Below are 18,181 nucleotides of genomic sequence, written 5' to 3' on the forward strand. Positions count from 1 at the left end.
CCCCCATCATTTAAAACAGAAAAAGAGTAGCTTGAGATTTGGGTCTTCCCTGCCAGCTGCAGTGTCCCTTCACAGAGTAAAGGCACGCTGTCTCAAAGACCCCCACCCCACACACCTCTTTAGGTAAAAGCCCTGTAAGTATGTTTAGCATTACCTGATTGTCTTTTGTGAGCATCAGAGGGAGGAAGGCTGCTTTCTTCAGGAACCGAGTTGTGATACCCAATGAGACTTCTAAAATTTTGCATGAAGTCATCAACAGTAGCAACCACTATTCCATTATCAACATAATTTGAAAGTGTTTTGAAATTCTTTTCTAAATATTTAACAGAAAAGGAGATTTTGTGTTAATATTTAGCACCTGTTATCAAAAGAGAGAGAGAGAAGTATTCATACATTTTGGTCTTACCTGTTAAGAAGACAACATGTCTCTGTTGTATGTTCTGAGCCTGAAGCCTGATGAGACAATCTAATTCTGGAGCGTTTCGAGTCTGAGAATCACAATTGTGGTATGACAGAATCTCAACCAAGTGCTGCTTTTGGTAGGTGTTCAGGAGGGTCAGCAGACTCAGGGCATTAGCATTCATTCTATAACGGGGAAAAAAAGCACACTATTAGCAAGATACTTGATTTAAGGTCAGTCTAAATATTAGAATTAAGTCAAAAGGCAAATGAAGTGTAAGTTCTACTTGATTGGGTTTTAGAAAGCATACTTAAAGCTGAAGTGTTTTAACAACTGGTGTTTGAAGAACACTACTTACCTCCCCAGCTCTTTAAGTTTTTTTTGTATTTTGCAGTGGACTTTCCACTGCCATTTCCCATCTGGGGTACTGAGATCCTCCAGAAACTTTAAGAACTGTTTTAGTTTATCTGTTTTGGAGATAGTGAATAGAAGTTAAATTCTGTGGTATGCAAACCGAAAATACTGCTTCAGTTTATACATAAAGCTGCTTTCCGTTTTCACTGAAGCAGTTACACAGCTATGAACATTCCTTCCTGGCAGATCAGCCAACCACAGTATTCCAAAACTGAGCTGCTTTTCTGTAGGCCAGATGCCCAATAGTGATACCTACTTATGTAAAAGCTGAACTCGGTCATACATGGTCTGCAGTCTGCCTTGCTAAAAGATCTACCCAAAGAACTGGTAACTTCATTAACTATTCGATTTCAAATAAAGAAAGAGTGAAAAAAATGTAGTTTTCCACATTTTTTTCCTAGCATATTTGTGGATTGAGTAGTAAAGGATAAAAGGTTCCATATAAATAACCACAAAATGAAACACAAACTTGGAAAGATGAGATCTCAAAGTTCACATGTTCCCCAGAAACATGTTCTCCAAAAAGGCCATTGAGGCGAGAGAGAGACTGAATTAGCTGAAGTTCTCCAAAAAACCCTCACAAAAACTAGACAGAAGACTTGATTCTTCACTGTGACGAGTATGGCACCTCTCTCATACACTGCGATGTTGGGCTTTTTTGTCTGTTTTAAAGCTTCAGAAAGCATCACACTTACCTGTAGTGATGGACTCAGGATTAAGGACAGATTCATCTGACACAACAAAACCACCGGACACAAACAATTCGTTGTAAGTGTGATTTTTCACATCATCCAAACTATCGACACCCGCAAAGCTGACACAAGAAAGCCTCTTCAAAGGTACTAAGGCAGGTATCTGTTGAGAAATGCCGTAAATCAGAGATGTGTACCAAAGATCGTACAAAAAATCCGAACTACAGAACTTCCCTACTTACTAATACCAAATATCAAACTTCAAAACACATTTTCAAAGAATTCTTATTTTTTCTCTGGCCTTGGGAGGTGCTCTCTCAAAAACATCACCGGAGTGAGACAATGGAAATTGAGCACTTGCAGTAATTTTACTCTCTGACAGCACAGGTTCATAAACCACAGCAGTCAGGAATACCCAAGGCCATCTGACAGCTGCCTTCCCCTGCCATCAGAGCATCACAGAACCAGAAGCAGGACTACCCGGGCCTCTGTACAGCCTCACCACTACTAAGAACGAACGTGCATTAGCATGTACGTGGAGATGGAAGAAGTTCTGGGTGCACGACGGAACAAGACCAGGTATTGGCCACAACCATTTTTGTTTCTTCAAGTGGCAACTAAACACAGGCCATCACGTAAACACGGTGTTAACACAGTGTTGCTTGGAGCAAGCTGCCTTGCTCAAAGTGAGCTCGTCTCGCTACAGTTTAGCAATTCCTACAGTACACATCTACTTATGTGACATACCTTATGGATGAGGTTGGCGATGTCTTCATTTTGGATAATTATCAACAGTTTATCTAAAGCAGCTCTTCTTTTCAGGAACTGTTCTGGATGGCACTCGGTATTGCCTAACTTGGTAAGATAGTCCTAACACCACAGAAAGGGAAGATGAAGAAACAGTGAATATGTAGTTCAGCCAGAACAATCCCCACATCGTGACCACGTCAAGTAAGTTCTCCGCTCAGCTCAATCTCAGAGGGACTGGTTTCCTTGTCTTCCCGATACACTAATCGGAAGGATGTAGCAACACAGAAATAGGCTGTTTCAGCAAATCAGTCATTCTTACACATAAATGCCCAACTGACAGTCTATCAAAGAGCATGAGTTTTAAAGAGAAGCCAGAAGTTTTTATTATTTCACTTCCAACTTTCATCTTATACATTTAAATACAGAAGAACAGTAATCTCCAAAATTTCATTACCTGTACTGTTAACTGGAGGGGAAAGGGAAAAAAAAAAACCAAAACCACACACATCAACTTTTCAGATATTCTTTCTAAAATGGTAAACGATCACATTTTTGCCCTTGTTATCTTTTTCCCGTAAGGCTACTCCACGGCAGTATCTTCAGAAAGTACCCAACTACAGCCTGTTCTGCTTTCCAACTAGAGGAGACTTACATAAAAGCTAAATATAAGCAAGACTACCTCAGAAGCTCAAACAAGAAATGGGACAGGACAGCCTACTTTCACAATTCACCCTTTTTTTGAAACAAATCTCAGACTACCTTATGTTTGCAAGTCCAGTGTCTCCATTTAGCCTGTAGCCAGGGCTAAACTACAACAGTTGCTCCATCACCCAATGGCCCCTCATCAGCCGGGGCGTTGAATCGGGAAAAGGAGAGGAGATCCGTGGGTTGAAGTGAAAACAGATTTAATGAAACAGCAACAACACTAACAAAGGCACGTGAAGTTATACTCAGCCAAATGAACATGCAGCCATCACAATTGACAGGAGAGCAGTCCTCAGGAGCAGGGAGAAGCCACAGGAGAAGCAGGAGGAACCCCAGCAGGAATCCCCCAGGAGCTCCCCTTCCTCAGCAAACCTTCCCCCTTTACAATGACCATGACATTATGGGATGGGCTACCCCTGTAGTTCACTCAGGTCAGCTGCCCTGGCTGACCCAAAACTGCCAACAGCCTGCCTGGCATGGCTGGGCTGGGGTTCTGTCCCAGCCAAACCAGGGCATCCAGTTCTGTATGTTCTGATTTGAAAGGCACTCTTCTATTTTGACACTATAGAAAGGTTGAACTGGAACACATTTACCTTGATTTCTTTGCAGAGAATGCTTTCCTCCTCTTCATGAATATAAAATTTCAGTGTGTTTTTCTGTACATCTTTAATAATTTTAACCAAACTGTTAAATACTTCAGGTTTTAACTGGCTTATAAAATCAGAAAAGGCTGGTTGAGTTGAAAAGTTTGAGTTCTCTGGAGACTTCTGTGTCTTTTCTGGTTGCTCCATCAGATCACCACTGGAAAATATCTGATCAGATGTCAACGTATCGTCTGTTTTAGCATTCACATGACCCATTTCCTCCTTCACCAAGGGTAAGCTTGACAAAAGCTGCTCATTGGAATCCAGATCTTCCACCACGCTATTACACAATGGCTGGGGTAACAATGCTGTGTCAGAGTCCCTGCAAACAGGTAACGTGTCGGGTCGAGGATTCAGTGCAGCGTTACTGACCACTTCTGCTGATTTGGGGCTAGAATGAATCAGTGGGCTTTGCCGAATGCACGAAGACGACAAAATAACGCTATTCAACTTTTCACTCAGTGTCTCTATATATTCTTGGACAGAAACCTCTGATGCCTGTAAACATATGTATTCAGAAAGCCTCATTATCCTCTCTCGGGCAGAGAAGACTGGTGTGGACATGCCACTAACATAAGCAATATTCTTTTGCTGCAAAATTTCTTGAATCTTTCTTGCAAAGAGATTATATTCTTCTAATAGTGTAGTCTCTATTACTGCACTAATGGAATGCTTAGTTGTAAAAGGGTGATCTGCTAGCCCACACTGATCTTCAAGTCTCTCCACTTGTCTTGTATAAAGTCCATCTTCTGCTGTCCCCTTTTGTGTGTCTGAAAATGTAGAGTATGGAAACTGATAATCAGAACTTCTCTGTCTATTTATTACCCGGGGGTCATTAGGAAGGGCATCCTTTGGCGGTAAATACACCAGTGGTTCTTCTGGTGATTTCAGACCTATGTAGGAAGAGTTAATCATCATCACCTTGTGTCTGGAAGTCATACACAACTGATACACTAAAACCTCCAAAACACAGTTTTTAGACAGTGTTACTGTTGTGGGCACCCCCCCCCCCCCCAATCAATTTAAACCCACAGATTCAATTATTACTGTCGGCTGAGGTACAGAAGCACAGGGTAATTAATAGCTCCTAAGATGGTAGAGCAATAAAGTCAAAGTTTGGTCAAAAGCAGAACACAGGTAATTTTCCCAGACATAACATCTGATTTAAGCATAACAGAAACTGCTTTAATTACCAAAAAAAAAAAAAAAAAAAAAAAAAAAAAAAAAAAATCAAATTTGAAATCAAGCAGGGTGACAAATTATTCAAATATTTTCATTTGTGACTAGGTTATAATCCTCAGAGTTTCAAAAGGGTTATTTTAGCCACTTAGTACCTTGTGGAGTTAGACTGCAAACTGCATGTCTGATCTCACAATCGAGAGCAGAAATTTTTTGCTTAAAAAGGTAGAACATAAGTCGTATGGTAATTACTGATACACAGAATCAGTTATGCTGCAAGGAGTGCCAAAAGCCTCTCATAATCCCAATCTCAGATCATTTCTGCAGCACTCTGTTTCTTCACCATTCACATTCAAAACTATTGTTTTAAACCAAATTTAACACTTTGTTGCAATTAATGATATATACACACAGATATTTCAGCCACACACAGCTATTTCAGTATCTATCTGTTCCATAAAGGAGGTTTTCCTTGTTGGTTTTGAGGGTTTTTTCAGTGTTGTATTATTGGTAAAATTAATACAGTTGTAATCAGAAAACCAGATTTTTGGAAAAGGAGCAATTACCAAAGTAGTACAGACAGTTTCTAAAAGTTAGTGTTCTTTGGGAATGCAGTTGTTTTTGTAGCCAGTTTAAAATGTTATATTCAGTCCCTAAATTTGATCATGTCCATCAGATCTAAAAGGAAAATATCCGCCACCAACAGGATCCCTTTTTCAAGGTGACGCTTTATGGCACAGAGAAATCAGAAATGTGGTTCCATTTTATTTTCCTTATCAATGAAACTATATGTTCTTTCTTCATCCTTCAAAGCATATCCTTGGAGTCAACCCAAATTTCTAATTTTCTTTAAAAACACTAAACACAGGTATCAATCAGGTTACTCAAATTAGTTCCATTCTATTTTATTTGAACCTTTTCTCTGTTGCCCTGTACTTTGTGTTGATCTACACAAGTATATTAATTTTAAAAGACTTCAAATTACAATGCTAACAGAGTAAACTTAGTTTAAGCTCCTTTGAGATACAAAGTACTTAAGAATATGTTATGTATCTCCTTCTTGAGCTGCTCACCATGAGCAAGACTTAGTAAGAAGATTAAAAGCTATATACTATGGCTTTAAATTTGGGGCTATTTTTATAACTTCTTACATTTTAATACAGCTAATCAGTTGCATACCAATTTCTAGCAATGAAATGTTGTTCTGTGGCCCTCCTGTCTGCATCCCCAATACAGGTAAAATTTCCAATCCTAAAGTTATTGACAAAATTAATATACAATCCACTCATCCTGATTTGATGGAAAGCTTTTTTAACAACTGTATTGGGAAAAAAGTTTTCAAGATATAGATATAATTAAGAACTGATTAGGTTATTCTTCAAAAGGTTTTTATTTGAAGTTTTCCAGAAAGAAACTTTGTTTTAAAAAAGAAAAGCCTTTGTTTTCAGTAAACAGAAAGATATATTGCTGAATATGAAATCCAAAATATTTTCTAACATGTAAAAAACAGGATTAAAAAAGGATGATTTAAACTAACTTTACCCTTGTTTAAATATAATTCTCTGAAGGTGACATCCTTCATAGATCTACAACTTTCAGTCAGAAGTCTTCACAAAAAACAAGTGCATGAGCAAGGAGCAAAATCCAAATAAACACACACTTCAACAACAATTAAACTATGATTCATGATTTCGAACACATTCTTTGTTGGTAGTACCTCGTAACCGGGTATGTAAAAGGAACCAAATAGAGACGTGCCTGAAAACAATCTGAGAAAGAACAGCTGTTTAAGAGCTGCTGGACTAGTTCTCCTGGCAGATTAAGAGTCAATTTCTTCACTGCTTAAGAGAGGTCCTTCTACAGACTCCAGAAACAGGATTCTTGAGTAGATGTTGAAATCAGAAATTCAAACACCACCTGACAAAGAAAGCCTAGAACATTTTGTTTCTTCATATCCAAGACGAATGCCATCAAAAGCCATCACTTTTAAGAATGTCTATTCATGCATTAACCTTCTCTTACAAGAGAAGGAAGAATACGCAAGAACAAACAGCATTTTGTGCTTAATGTCTAAGCCAAAGAAGAGTCTCAAATTCAAATCAAAACTGAGTTAGGATGGGTTTGTTAAAACACACGTGCCCAAGTTAGCTTTCAAAAAGACGACTCGGGTTTGCTTAACCGTTGTCAGTTTAGATTATGTAATCATGACGAAAAGAACAATAACACGATACAGAAGTAGTCCAGATGAGCTGAGGACCTATGGACAACTATCTCCTCCAACGCTTTCTGATGTTGTTGGGGGAGAAGCAAGACAAACCCCTCGTTCCTCAAGTCACAAACTATGAAGAGTTAAGTTCTTAAAATAAGTTTAGCTGAACACAATCCCTGTATCAAAAGTAAAACATTTTTGTTTAAAAAGAAATAACAAGAGATTGCTGGTTTGCCTTCCTGTGCTTGTGCAGAGATGAAAAACAAAGACTGATGTTCTCTGAATTCCTTTCTATAGCTGCCTTGCTACAAAAATGAGAGACTTGGAAAAGCCACCAGATTTAGAAAGCAATCAGTTTCAGAAAAGAACAAAGCTTCCTTTAAATTGCATTACTGAACTGATCTTAATTCCCTAGAATAAAAATTCAAAGTCTCCTGGAAGATACTCTACAGGAAGATATACACAATAAAAATCGAGTGCCAGTAGCTCAAAATGTTCGAGGCTCTTTTGACTCTATCCTACAGCCTTCTTGATGCACTTCAGTGAGTCCACTTGCTAAATAGCACAGTACTGATCTAATTTTCTGAAGCAAATTCAATACCAGATGAAAATATGAGCTGCTCAGTAGTTCAGGCCATAATGACATACACAAGCTGTCCCACCCACTCCTCTCCCCCATTTGTTTATCTTCATGTTTTTACAGCTGATCCTCTTGAACTCTTCCTGCCCCTCCTGAAGGACAGCAGCAGTTAGCATTTGTACAGTTTCTTGGTATTTATCCAGCACCTTTTACGTGATCATATTGCAGAGTCAGTCAGTACTTACTGCAGCAAGAGATAATTTGAAGAACTGACCTCGTAGGAACTCAACAAATCCAGTGATGCTCAAGACAATCCCTTTCATCTCTAGAGAACAGCACTTCTCCCTCTGAGAAGAGCTCAGAGATTTTTTTTCTAGTAAGATTTGTAGTCTCACAGATGACTGTACAATGTGCCAGTCAACTGAGAAACCCTTGCATAAACTCCCATATCCAACGTCTGTATTACAGTTTTTAGATGCTTAACCATCCACTTAGTTATCTCAGCAACCGTATTCTCATCTATATGCACAGCAGCCATTTCCTCCAGGAGTAAAAGAAATAATGTCCTATCCAAACAACTTTACAGTCTCCATACTCTGTAACTTAGCAAAATATCAGACCAGATTTGTGATGTTTGGCCCTTAAAGAAAGCACAGAAAACGTTATCCAGAATTACCCTGTCGTTTCCTTGAAAGGCCTATGAATGCTATGAAGGGAACTGATTTCCCCTGCCCTCCTCCCTTCTCAGACAAACAAAAAAAGAGCTGGTGAACTACACAACTGGATAGATCTCCGAAGCGTCCAAGAGACAGATTCCAGCATTCCTGGAACATGAACAGAAATCAGTATGTTTTTATTCAGAGAATGCAGTTAACAAATTCTATCTGGATTTAGTCATAAGACGACTTTATTTGAGCCTGGAATTTAGAGCTCTTGATGACATCCTTCACATCCATGCTTTTATGCTGTCCCAAGACTTGACAATGTTGACTTGTCAAGAAGTATTACAGAATATTCTTGTGCGATTATTTAAGATTTAAGCGGTTAGATAAGGACAGAGTTTGAAGCACTTCCAGCAGAAGAGCTTGATGCAGTAAGGAGCAGACTATTTTCTATACGAAGAACACATTTTTCAGTAGTTTTCTGGATTACTAGTTGCAATTACCCATCCAACATTTCAGCAGAACCTACCAAGTTCAAACACTGAACTCAAAACAGTTATGTACCTTACCAGATACTCAAGCATTCACATTTCTACATCATGTCAGTATGTACCCAAAGCAATATTCTCTACCAGTATCTGTTTTCATCCAGCAGATTTCTGTATTAATCAAGTATCAGAAACAACTGCATATATAGGCTCTATACATAGGCTTGTGTACCAACTTGTGACCCAACAATGGGATCTACGAGAGACAAACTTTTAGAACATGTTTTCATTCACTATTGGTGGCAACATAAAAATTAAACCCATCTTACCTGTAATAGGAATAAGTTTCCAGTGCATTCCAACTTCTGTATTATTGGAATTGGAATGTTGCCTGCGATAAACATGTTCTATAGGTGTAGTAGGACAGGGACTGTAGTCTTCAAAACTACTTACACTTCCAGTGCTTGCTTCCTAAAAAACAGTAAAAATTCTCAGCTCAAAACGTTTTTTTTTGGTAGCTATTAAACTTTTACATTCTCAACAGCTGACAGTTAAGGACGCACCCAAGTTCACCATCATATTAGCAATTTTGCCATCAATTAAGTCAAGTTGGACTTGGAAATGTTTACATGAAGTACTTATATATTTCATTTACCTGTTTGACAATTTTTAAGACAGATGTCTTGCTGACAGTCTATCATTAAGTAAATAAGGCAGTCCTGAGCACATGCCTTACAGTACAGAAGCTGGGTGGGACAGGGGGGAGAAGAGGCAAAGAGGGGAAAAAAAAAAAAGGAAAACTGTCTGCTCCTTAGCCTTTTTCAGACTGTTGTCTTGCCATGAGATGTTGACATTTCTGAGGAACTGCTGGCACCTAGTATTAAGCCCTTGAACAACCCAATTTCATCTCGCATTCCAGACAGTTAGAAGCAAAACAGCACGGAGATTACAGGTAGGACAAACTCTTTCCTGCTCCATGACTTAGCAATTAGGCTTTGTGTAGAAGGATCAATAACAGAGATCATAGAACAACTACTCTAATGTGAACGAGAAGCAGCTGGGCCACTCTGAACACTAAGCACCCTAAAGGATGTTCTGCCAGTTACACTGTGTCATGAAAAGTATCCATGGAACACCTATACACCACTGACTGCACCAAGACAGCACATAAAGAGAGCTAGACATGCATTTAAGTGCTCAGAATTTTTCAGCTCTGCTCCCACCAAAACTAAATAAAGCCAATTCCCCAGCCACCTTTAATATCCACAGAGTGTTTAAGACCTTCCACCATGCTCATTTCTTAATGCTTTCTCACTCAAGACACTGCTGGAGGGACAGAAACAAGCCCATCATCTTTTACACAGTACACAACTGGAAGATGAGAATTTCAGGATCCTCACTTGTGCAGACAAGTGAAGGGCATCTTCCTGCCCTACAAAACACCTGCTACTATTAAGCAGGAGAAAGAATACACTTTGAAGAGGACGGACCAAGAGCACTTCCCAAAACTGGAGCAGCAACTACAATTAGAGCAAAGGGATGCTTGATGATTGTAAAGCACTAAGAATCACTTTATTAACCCCAAGGTATTGTCACTAGAAAAGGCCACTTACACGCAGGAACTGTCAGCTGAGGTTAGCTGTTGCCATTGGAGGTTTTTGTTTGTTTTCAAGATAATAGTCTATAACCCATACAGCATATTTAGTTACCAAAGACAATCGTCTTAACTTTGCCCATCTGTTCCATCAAAACAAGAGAGACATCTATCATTAAAAAGAAATGGCTCTCATTCTGCTTCTCTAGAGTAACTATTGATCACCTGTGCGTAAACATTCCTGTTTTAAGACACCTCCAACCACCTCTACATATCAAATACAGATTGCAATTTTACTTCTTTCACTTTCTTGCTTATGACAAGAAAGCAACAGGCCAAAGAAAAAAGTCTTGAAATTATACAGCCTATGACCAATATATTTAGTTTTCATTTGCATCTGGGGGGAGAAGAGAGAATTCTGTGTGCATAAGCTTTAAAACAGATTGTCGCAACTTAGATCTGGGAGGACGCTGGTCAAAAAAAGGCTTGTTTCCGTGCCTTCTGTGCCCGAGGTGGAATTTCATAATCATGACAAGTTGCCATATCCAAACCACTTATCAGGTCTATAAGGTTAAAGACGAAGTAGCACCCAACCATTAACGGCCTGCCCTGCAACCACTGCTGAGAGAGAGTCCATGTAGAACAGTAACTACTGCCTTATAGACTACTTTTGGGAAGAGTAACAGCTAGGCAATAATTATGATGAGGAACTCTCAGATCTCTCCTTAGTGTGTTTCAGGTTCAGCAAACCTCAATACCCTACCCAGACCAACAACCACCCCCGAAAGGGGGAGAAAGACAGAAGGCAGTATGCAAGCTGTTATAGTAACACTATGCTTATTCCATGCAACAACTTCACAGATTGCTAAAAAACCCCACCACTGTAGGCAAGGGGAGAGCCAGAATAGAGTGCATTTTTTCTAGAAGAGACAGAGGACAACTGCAAGGCTTTGGTCTCAGCAAACATGAACAAACACCCTCGCATACAGTACTCAGCGACAGAATGACAGAAGTTTTGCAGCCTGTTCCTGGAGCAGCTGCATATGACACTTACTGTAACTCTAGTGAGGAAGACTGACCATGGTTGCTCTCCGTATTTCAGCTATTCTTAATTATAATTTTATCACAGAAAGAGTAGACATAAAGAACCAGGAACACACATCTTTGAGTTAAGGAAATTTCCATATATAGTCCTACCAAACAGAAAAGCTTCTTCACAGAAAAGTTAGTGTTTATCTGTGTTTACCTATGTAAAAAAAAATAGAATTTTTTTTCACCCGATCTCATAATATTTATGAAAATAGTACATTCATTGTCAGCATCTACCTACATGCAGTTTCACTTACTTTTAACCGAAGCATGTGTTCAAGGCCTACTTCATTAGCTGAAAGCTGTAGATCAACATCAACAGGGTAGGGTACGCATGCCGCATCAGTTTCCAGTATCAGTGGGCTCTGTGGGTCCTTAGAGTTAACATTTTCAGCCTGAGCAGTATTAGGAAGCTCATGATCATCTTTGTCCTGTGCTGGAATGGATTCATATTCATATTTTTGTCTCACTTCCTCTTCAATTTCATCAGTGCTTAATCCTAAAGCTTGATTTACAGACCGTGCCAACGATGAATCCAAGTGTCCTGCACTAGCTAGTGTTTCTAAAAGCAGTTTAATGAGGCCATGTGTGTCAGTAACAGCTGGGTCGGATACATCTTGCTGCCTCAAGTCAGTATCATGTCCACCAATACCAGTATTAATTGAGAAAACACAGTGTGGCGAATCCGAGGTTCTGCCCCCTTACAGCAGGGGGAGGAGGGGAAAAGTAATCCATTACTAAGTTTTAAAATAAAAGCAAAATCAGACACACACACTCCAAACACCTGCCACATACCCACAATCTCACTCTTTAGCATAAATTCATACAGTACACACACATTTATTTTCTTAACAAACAAAAATTTTTAAGCAGACATATGTTGATAAAAGGGGAGTTTCTAAAGCTAGTAAGTCTCCCCCAGATAAATAAATACCTTTTTTTAAGTCACTCAATAGCACACTATTTCACATTTTAACAAAAATCACATACTATGATTGTGTATTTTATGGAAACCTCATAAAATTCTCCATCACTTGTTGAGAGAAAAATACTTAGAGCAAAATATTTACTTCTCTCCACGCTGTCTCTGTTGCTCCAGAAGCTGAAGAGTATCTTAATGCTTAGCCTCCTAAGTTATCTTAGACTAAGCGTAATTCTAAAACTTTAATACGCCTATTTATACTAAAATGTAACTTTAAAACAGGGTTATTACTCTTCTACTCATCCCCTTGGATGAGTAAATACCACAGGTACTTATTCTTCTTGGGAAGAAACAGGCCAAGGAACTACTTTAAGCATCTGATGAACCCCTAATTCATTTATGATATATGGAAATACGGAATTCTTTAACTGCTGTTTGACTAATAAAAATCTAATCATGTTTAGATACTTAAGCTCACACTATTTTAGGTAAGATTTTTTGCAAGACAAACAAGTTACTCTTATGGTTATATAAAAACATGGAATTCAAACCATAGATAAAATATTGCTGTTTTGGTATCCCTGAAAGAGTTAAAGTCAAAATTCAGTTTTAAACAGATACTGTTCTGATTGCAACCAGCTAGAAATGCATTCACATATTTTACATTAACAGACAATCTAAAGAGACTGTGAGAGTTCATGGACTTCCAAGCAGGAATCCCAGGATCTAGCATGTAGCCTACCCACTCTCCTCCATCACACACGCCAGAATCTCTTGTCCCTCTCAAAAGGGTAACTTATTCCTAAGATTGGCCACTTTATCTTCCCAAGTGATTCATGCACACATGAGGTCGACTGGTGCTTGATGGACATCCCCCTCTTCTTTGTGCCCCCCTTCTCCCCAACCTTCCCCCTTCGGAAGGAGGCCTCTATCATTGCCTTAAGAAAAGGGGCAGGGAAACAGAAATCAAAGGGGGGTTTTGGCAGATCTTAAGTAAGTATCAGATAATATCTGTGACAGTTATCTGAGGTTCAGATGTAGATAACTTCATGTACAGAATAATTCCATCTTAATACTATTAGGTAGTTTCCTTTGTCCCACTACATGTATTATTGGCTATTTCAAAATTTAACTGTGCTCATACTTAGAATCTGAATTCTCCCCTTCAACCTAGGTTTATCAGGTATTATATAGGGTATCGGAGCCATAAAGAACTACAGCGATGCCTAAGGTCAAACTCTGCAAAAGACATTACGGTATCAAGTCTGCTTAGTACTCCATATTAGAAAGTCTATGGACAGCTCCACAGCTAAGCAAACTCTTTGGAAGTCTGCCTTCTTTCTGAAGAGGCAGGAAAAAAAAAACAGCTTCCATGACAGCTTTGGTTAACCCGCATACAAATCAACTTCATCTCTATTGACACATCTCAGGCCAAAGTTTAAATGAACCACCATGAATTAAAATATCCACACTACACAAAAAATACCCAAACGATGAAGATTAAATGTTTAAGTATGCTTTGAATTACAATGTTTAAAGAGGAACTCTAAACAAAGTCTTTCTTACCTTCATGTTGACAACTATTCTCTGAAGATTCACTCATTTTTAAGTATTTCCGCAAATTTTCAGACTGTTTTTCCAGCTTCCTTTTGAGACCACTTCTATTTCTGAAGTCTTCAGAATCAGAATCTCCACCTACATTTTTTTTCCTACACTGGATTAAGTTAATAAGTTCTTTGAGTCTATCGGGATCATAATCTCCAGAACGAGGTGGTTTTCGCTTGGCAGCAGCGGCTTCATGTTTTGCACGGATTCTTTTCCCTCTTTTTGCATTGCCAAAAACAGAGTCTTCTGCTGTGGCTTCATAATCTGAGATGGGACTGAACTGCTGAAGTTTCCGATTTCCCTCCATCAATTCCTTAGCTCTAGAAACAGGTAGTTGATATGCCTCACAACCAAAAATATAGTTTTGCAAGGAGCTGTCAATATGAGATTTATTTTTTGGAGCAGCATAAAGAAATTTTTTGTCATCCAACCGAGATTCATACTGATATAATACAAATTCTCTATATTTTCCAGAGCCACTACAGCATCTTTTCAAATACTCATTTATATACTTTTCCACAACAGCATTGAAATCTGCAGTAGCATCTTTACGAGACTGGATTAAAGCAAAATGTAGAGACTGAATAAACTTTGTCAATTCTGGAATGATTTCCTGATTTTCGTGCAAAACCACGGTAGTTGAATTTTTCTGTGTTCCAAACGGAACACTTTTTTGTGCTGCCATAGGAAAAAAGGGAATTCACAATTAAAATCAAATCATAAAGCTATAAATAAATGATGACTAGTTAACAATACTCCATATTATACATATTTGGTGAAACACAGTTTGGAATGACTGTGGAGAAATAACCCAAAAGCCAGGAAAAGTAGCGGTTTTTTTGTGAAGTAACCAGCTTTAAAGCCTACTTAAAAGTCAGCCTACTCATAGTCATGATGAAGAGCTCATTTTCAGAATTTTGTGGTAACCTGTATCCCAGATACACATCCCATTTCCAATTTAAACCACTTTACTGACCCTTCTAGAAGAAGGCCACTTCAAAGCTCTGCTAAGCAGCAGCCTAACAGCTCCCTGCAAGAAACGGGAGAAGCATTACTCCTTCCTATGCAGTCCCGACGCATTCATTGTGCTGCTTCTAAACTCACTGGACCCTTATAAAATGATTCAGCTTAGTAACCCAGCAGAAACTATAGTTTTTTCCACTCTGCAAAGCAATACAGCTCACTAAATGGAAGAGACTCTTACCCAATCTATAACTGATTGAATTTTCAAAATTGTTACTTAAGTAAGAGAGATGTAAGGGGTTTATTAAAGTAAGAAATATAGAGATAAGAATCTAGGAAGCTGCCAAGACTTAGGACAAGAACTTCTTTGTAGAAGTGAAATGCCTGCAAAGAGCTATGTTTTTTGACAGTATCACTTCTAACTCACAGCAGGCCAAAAAAGGACTGCATTCTGCTGCTAGTACTACTTATTGCAAATTTCAGCTGTAAAAGATCAACTTTAAAGCCTCATCCCACAGCATTGAACACTGAAGTTCTACTAAAGCCAAGTCCTTTCAGTCATCTTTTAGTAGCTGGTTGTATCAACACGTTCTTTGCTCATTTACTCAGTTTTCGCTGCATATCCCAACGCAAAAAAAAACCATAATTACAGGTACACTAAAGACTTTCAGCTGTTTTGTCCTTAATGTTTTGATGGTTAAACAAAGCCCTCAAACCTCTGAAGTGCAATATTATTACTAATGCATATCTCTCTTGGAATACTGATGCTTAGTACTACTAGAATCAAGAAATTTGAACAAAGTTTTACTTTCTCCAATATGAATGAACAAATCTAAAATATGTAGTGTGATAATTACTTTTGTGAAGAAATCAACACTTTTTGAACACTATCACCATGACCATAACCAATGCAAACTGTTACTCCTAGTTTATGCTGATAGGCTACAATGCTACAAAGTCTTCAATATAAACTATATTTAAATAAGGACGTACACAACACTCAACAGTGAGCAAACTCACCTGAGCTCATCACACCTCTAGGTTCTGGAAACAGAAACAATGCATGTAGCATGCGGGGCCGTCCAGTTTGGTGGTCTGGAACACAAGAAAATAAAAACAGTTAAGACCATCACGATGTTTCAAAAGACAATCTAGTACTTAAAACCAACCCCCTGAAAAAAACAAAACAAAACAAAACAAACCACCAACAAAAACCAACTCAAAACCAAAAAACCCAGAGTATGCATACCATATGGGGACATCATTTGCCAAGGAGAAAGAAGAAAAAGAAATCCTCTGTCCAGAAGCGCTTTCACAAGAACCTGTTTTCAAGCAAGAAAAGTACGCCATTTCAAACAACCAAAGACATCTGCTTACTACAAATACTGTTACTGTCTATAAGCCAAATTCCACCATGGGCAGGTAAGTGCCCTGAAACAATCCTTAAGCATATGCCAGCTAAGGTGTTCCAGTGAGATCATGGATCTTGTAGTATGCCTCAATTAATAGTCAGTAAAAGTGTTTTTAAAAACAGGAATAGTCAAATCTGTTGCACTCACAAGTTTCTCTTTCTCTAGTTTTTGAAGTAAACCCTCCAAGTGACTACCAGAACGGGACTTCTCCACAACTTCATAAAGACTACAGTACATGCCGTTCTTCAACACTGACATGATACAAGGGTAGAAAGAGAAGGTAAGGAAAAAAAAAAAAAAAGAAAAAAATTGTAATTCACAAAACTGTTTAAAATTCTGAATTTAAAAACAAAAAAAAAAAAAAATCAAGCTAGAACTATTTACCTTCTTTTGCTCCTAGGTAAGTTTCTTTATAGAACAATGCTGGTGAAATTTTTTTCTTCAGTTGATCAATGCTCACAACTTTTTCAACCTCAAGCTTCTCAGGACTGGAGATGTAGGGTGGGGGGAGGGAGAAAAAAAATAAAGACTTTTCCCCCCCCCCCCCATAGTCCTATGTTCATTGACCAAATAAGAACTATTAAATACATGCTTTTAAAAAATTATTCCTTGGAGTACCTTGTGAGTCAGGTGTTTATTCCTGCAAAGGAGTCTGTGTCACTTCAAAGGAGAAAACAAAACAACACAACAACAAAACACCAAACAAGAAATGCAAACAGAGTGGTGTGCATGAACTAAAAGAAGCTCCGGACACGCACAACTCTAAAGTCTAAGCTGATGTATTTCAAGCATCTAGTCAATGTTTATTTTAGATTTGCATCTGAATATATCCAAAATTCACCAGTCTCTACCAGAAAGAGTTTTAACACAGCAATACTTTAAACTTCTTCTCTAAACAGTAATACTCACAGCTTGCATGGAAGAAAAGGCCGCGCTGCTGATTTCAAGGAAACATGGCACAAAAGTTTGCCTTTATTCCAAAGCTGTCCCCTCCATAATGTATAGTAGCATTTATCTAAACGAAGATGGAGAAGGAAAAAGACTTCAGTAAAACCACCTGCTAGGTGGGACTGAAAGGAAGCGTCAGTAAAGAGGCAGCTGAATCTCCAAAAGCAGTTTGGAGAAAGTTTCATACTAATACCAGATCAGACAATAATATGTTAAATGGTAACAGAAAGAATGTTTACAATCCTATTTTGTTTTGATCTGCTCCGAGCAAAGGAGGTTGGTATGTTACCTGTACCTGTCTATATAAGTACGCCCTTGATGCCAGCATCTGTGGAACAATACCCTCTTTCCTTACCTTAACTATAAACCACTTTTCATATTTATCAATATTTTGCTTGAATGAGGTTCAAAAGAAAAGAGGGACAGAGGATCATATTATTTGAAGTGCCACTGAACAGGAGATTCAGGGACAGAAGAGAAGTTCTTACTACACTACAAATAGAAAAGGAGGGGGGAAAAAGATTTTTGATTTTGTTGAGTTATGGTTTGCTGTGGTAAAAGAAAATACACATTGAGGTGTCTGTTCAACCATCCAGTACCAGGAAGAGACGCCTGCAATCAGTATGGATAAAACTCAGGTATACAGTCAGCGTAACTAAGTCAGTTAAAGACAAATAAAACTACATGAGGAAAAAAGTCCAAAACCTTACATGTTTGTACCATAAGAGCAGTAAATTTCAATTCATTCTTACCTGTATTTCTATCGATGTTGAAGCTGTTTGATCTAACAAAAACAAACAAACAAACAAGACAGAATGACTAGGCTGAGACAGAAACTTCTGGCTACTAAATTTTACATAGGTTTTTTTTATCCTACATATAGGATACTTTATCAGTCTTAACAAATGGCCACATTGATAATTTG

At 38.4% G+C, this 18,181-nt stretch overlaps 1 protein-coding gene across 1 annotated transcript in view; it reads right to left on the reverse strand.

Moving 5' to 3' along the window:
- The window catches only part of TASOR (transcription activation suppressor), a 33,219-nt gene that overhangs the window by 1,634 nt on the left and 13,404 nt on the right, over positions 1-18,181 (reverse strand). The window contains exons 8-22 of the mRNA XM_086469890.1: positions 18,009-18,040; positions 17,218-17,323; positions 16,693-16,796; positions 16,456-16,559; positions 16,146-16,218; positions 15,917-15,991; positions 13,895-14,611; positions 11,664-12,106; positions 9,053-9,194; positions 3,555-4,498; positions 2,254-2,376; positions 1,510-1,669; positions 759-867; positions 407-585; positions 155-313 (exon numbers count right to left, since the gene is read on the reverse strand). Of these exons, the coding sequence (XP_086326016.1) occupies positions 155-313; positions 407-585; positions 759-867; positions 1,510-1,669; positions 2,254-2,376; positions 3,555-4,498; positions 9,053-9,194; positions 11,664-12,106; positions 13,895-14,611; positions 15,917-15,991; positions 16,146-16,218; positions 16,456-16,559; positions 16,693-16,796; positions 17,218-17,323; positions 18,009-18,040 (3,470 nt within the window). The remainder of the gene's footprint in view (positions 1-154; positions 314-406; positions 586-758; positions 868-1,509; positions 1,670-2,253; positions 2,377-3,554; positions 4,499-9,052; positions 9,195-11,663; positions 12,107-13,894; positions 14,612-15,916; positions 15,992-16,145; positions 16,219-16,455; positions 16,560-16,692; positions 16,797-17,217; positions 17,324-18,008; positions 18,041-18,181) is intronic.

The sequence above is a fragment of the Leptosomus discolor genome, chromosome 9, assembly GCF_034619465.1.
Source record: "Leptosomus discolor isolate bLepDis1 chromosome 9, bLepDis1.hap2, whole genome shotgun sequence".
NCBI classification, from domain to species: Eukaryota; Metazoa; Chordata; class Aves; order Leptosomiformes; family Leptosomidae; genus Leptosomus; species Leptosomus discolor.